Source organism: Pistacia vera, unplaced genomic scaffold, assembly GCF_008641045.1.
Source record: "Pistacia vera cultivar Batoury unplaced genomic scaffold, PisVer_v2 Contig357, whole genome shotgun sequence".
Lineage (NCBI taxonomy): Eukaryota > Viridiplantae > Streptophyta > Magnoliopsida > Sapindales > Anacardiaceae > Pistacia > Pistacia vera.
Window position 1 is genome coordinate 1,088,757 of NW_022196176.1, and position 1,787 is coordinate 1,090,543.

A 1,787-nucleotide genomic window follows, 5' to 3' on the forward strand; every position below is an offset into this window, starting at 1 on the left:
ATATCATAACAACACAAATTTTTAATTATTTTAAATTTTTAATATTATAATAGAATTTGTGTGGTTGTAGAATATGTCACATCATGATGTAATGAAAATGGTGTAAAAGAGTGGTATAAATATAACATTACTCAACATGAATATATGCTCTTTCAATATATATAACGTTTGCTAGCTATATATTTTACAGATTATTCCCCCACAATCACCAAATAAAAGGAGCAAACTTATAGATGACTACAGAATCATATATATGATCATATCATGTACATATGTGTTAGCTTAGTACTAAAGAATAGATTCGCAAGACTAGTGAAATAATTTTTTGACCGGGAAATGAAAAACAAAAAGGAAAGACATAGTTTCGACTAATGGAATCATTTTAATAGCCAGTGCACCATAAGAGTCATGCAAGCGTACTTAGACATATTATATATATATATATATATATAAACTACTATAGGATGGTCTGATGATAAAAGAGTAAGGGATTAATATGGGTTCTTAAGTTCGCATAAGCCACTAAGAGGATTTATCAAGATCGTTCACTTAGAACTATAGGAATTAGTTAAAGTACACACAACTCCCAACAAAACAAAAAACAAAAAAAAAGACATGATATATATTTATCTACATGTAGGAAAATACTAATCACTCATCATCCGGTAAAACTCTTGATAATCAAGCACTCCATTCCGATCGATGTCGAAGATTTGAATCATGGCAACACACTCATCATAAGATTTTGAATCTCCTAGGCGGTTCAACATGTTTTGCAATCCTTTTGGAGTTATGCAACCTTTCTTCTCCAATTCAAACATCTCAAAAGCCCTCTTGAGATCTTCATCGCCCTCTCCTTGCATAAGCCGCAGAAAGTCCTGAAAGTCAAGTAAATTATCACCATCTGTGTCGAGATCATCGATCGCTCCTTGAGCGTCTTCGTACGACATGTACTCTCCAATAGATGCAAAGTAACCCCTAAGTTCGAGAGCCGATATTTTCCCATCACCATCACCATCAAAATGACGAAAAACCTCTTTCAGCTCATCATCTCTAGAGGGTTTTTTTGTTGTACTTTCACCTTGAGATATAGGGGAGGTAGGAGAGCTTGATGTTGACCTAGACTTTGATCTGCGACGAGGAAAACTTAACCTCAGTCCCTTGTTTGAGAACCATTTGGATGGTTTAGATACTCGATCAGCTGCCATCTTAGCTTAATGGTTTCAATATCATGTAACGTAGCGTTTATATAATAGAGTAAAAGGCAATAAAGTCTGACAGAAAAAATGAATTTTCTGAAAGCTTAAAGGAGTTGCTATGAAACAGCCGCTGACAGAGACGAGAATGGTGATAACGTATGATTTTGGTTTTTGGTGGAAGGGAAATTGCATGGCAATTTCCTGAAAGGGGCCAAATTAAATTAATACATTATTGTCCTTGAATACATTTAGTCACACGCACTCTTCACGATGTGTAAAAATCACGTACTTACATATATAAAGTAAGGAAATGTTTTGTTTCTCCATTATTTGGGTCCACTTTGCTACATCTGAAGAGTGTTTTACGGGTGTAAAGTTGGACAAGAAAGTTAACAGAAGCTTATTTAAGTTGAAATTGGGTCGGTCTGCCTAACAGATATTGGTATTTGGTAAGTTAATGTAATGTGTGTTTGTAGTGTGCATGGAGCAGGCAGGTTGGTTATAATCTGGTATAAGCAGTGGAAAAGAACCTAATGCCTGCCGCGCCTAATTAACGCGTAATTTGTTGGCAAATAGCTCAACAGCAGC

At 35.3% G+C, this 1,787-nt stretch overlaps 1 protein-coding gene across 1 annotated transcript; it reads right to left on the bottom strand.

Annotated features, from left to right (window-relative positions):
- Nucleotides 1-591: 591 nt before the first annotated feature.
- LOC116139692 (probable calcium-binding protein CML41) lies at nucleotides 592-1,390 on the bottom strand. Its single transcript, XM_031425355.1, has one exon. The coding sequence runs from the start codon at nucleotides 1,206-1,208 to the stop codon at nucleotides 648-650; it is 561 nt and encodes a 186-aa protein (XP_031281215.1). The 5' UTR covers nucleotides 1,209-1,390; the 3' UTR covers nucleotides 592-647.
- Nucleotides 1,391-1,787: the final 397 nt, after the last annotated feature.

What these genes read in the sequence shown, in the direction of transcription:
- LOC116139692 (XM_031425355.1), bottom strand. Translation starts at nt 1,208, where the DNA reads ATGGCAGCTGATCGAGTATCTAAACCATCCAAATGGTTCTCAAACAAG.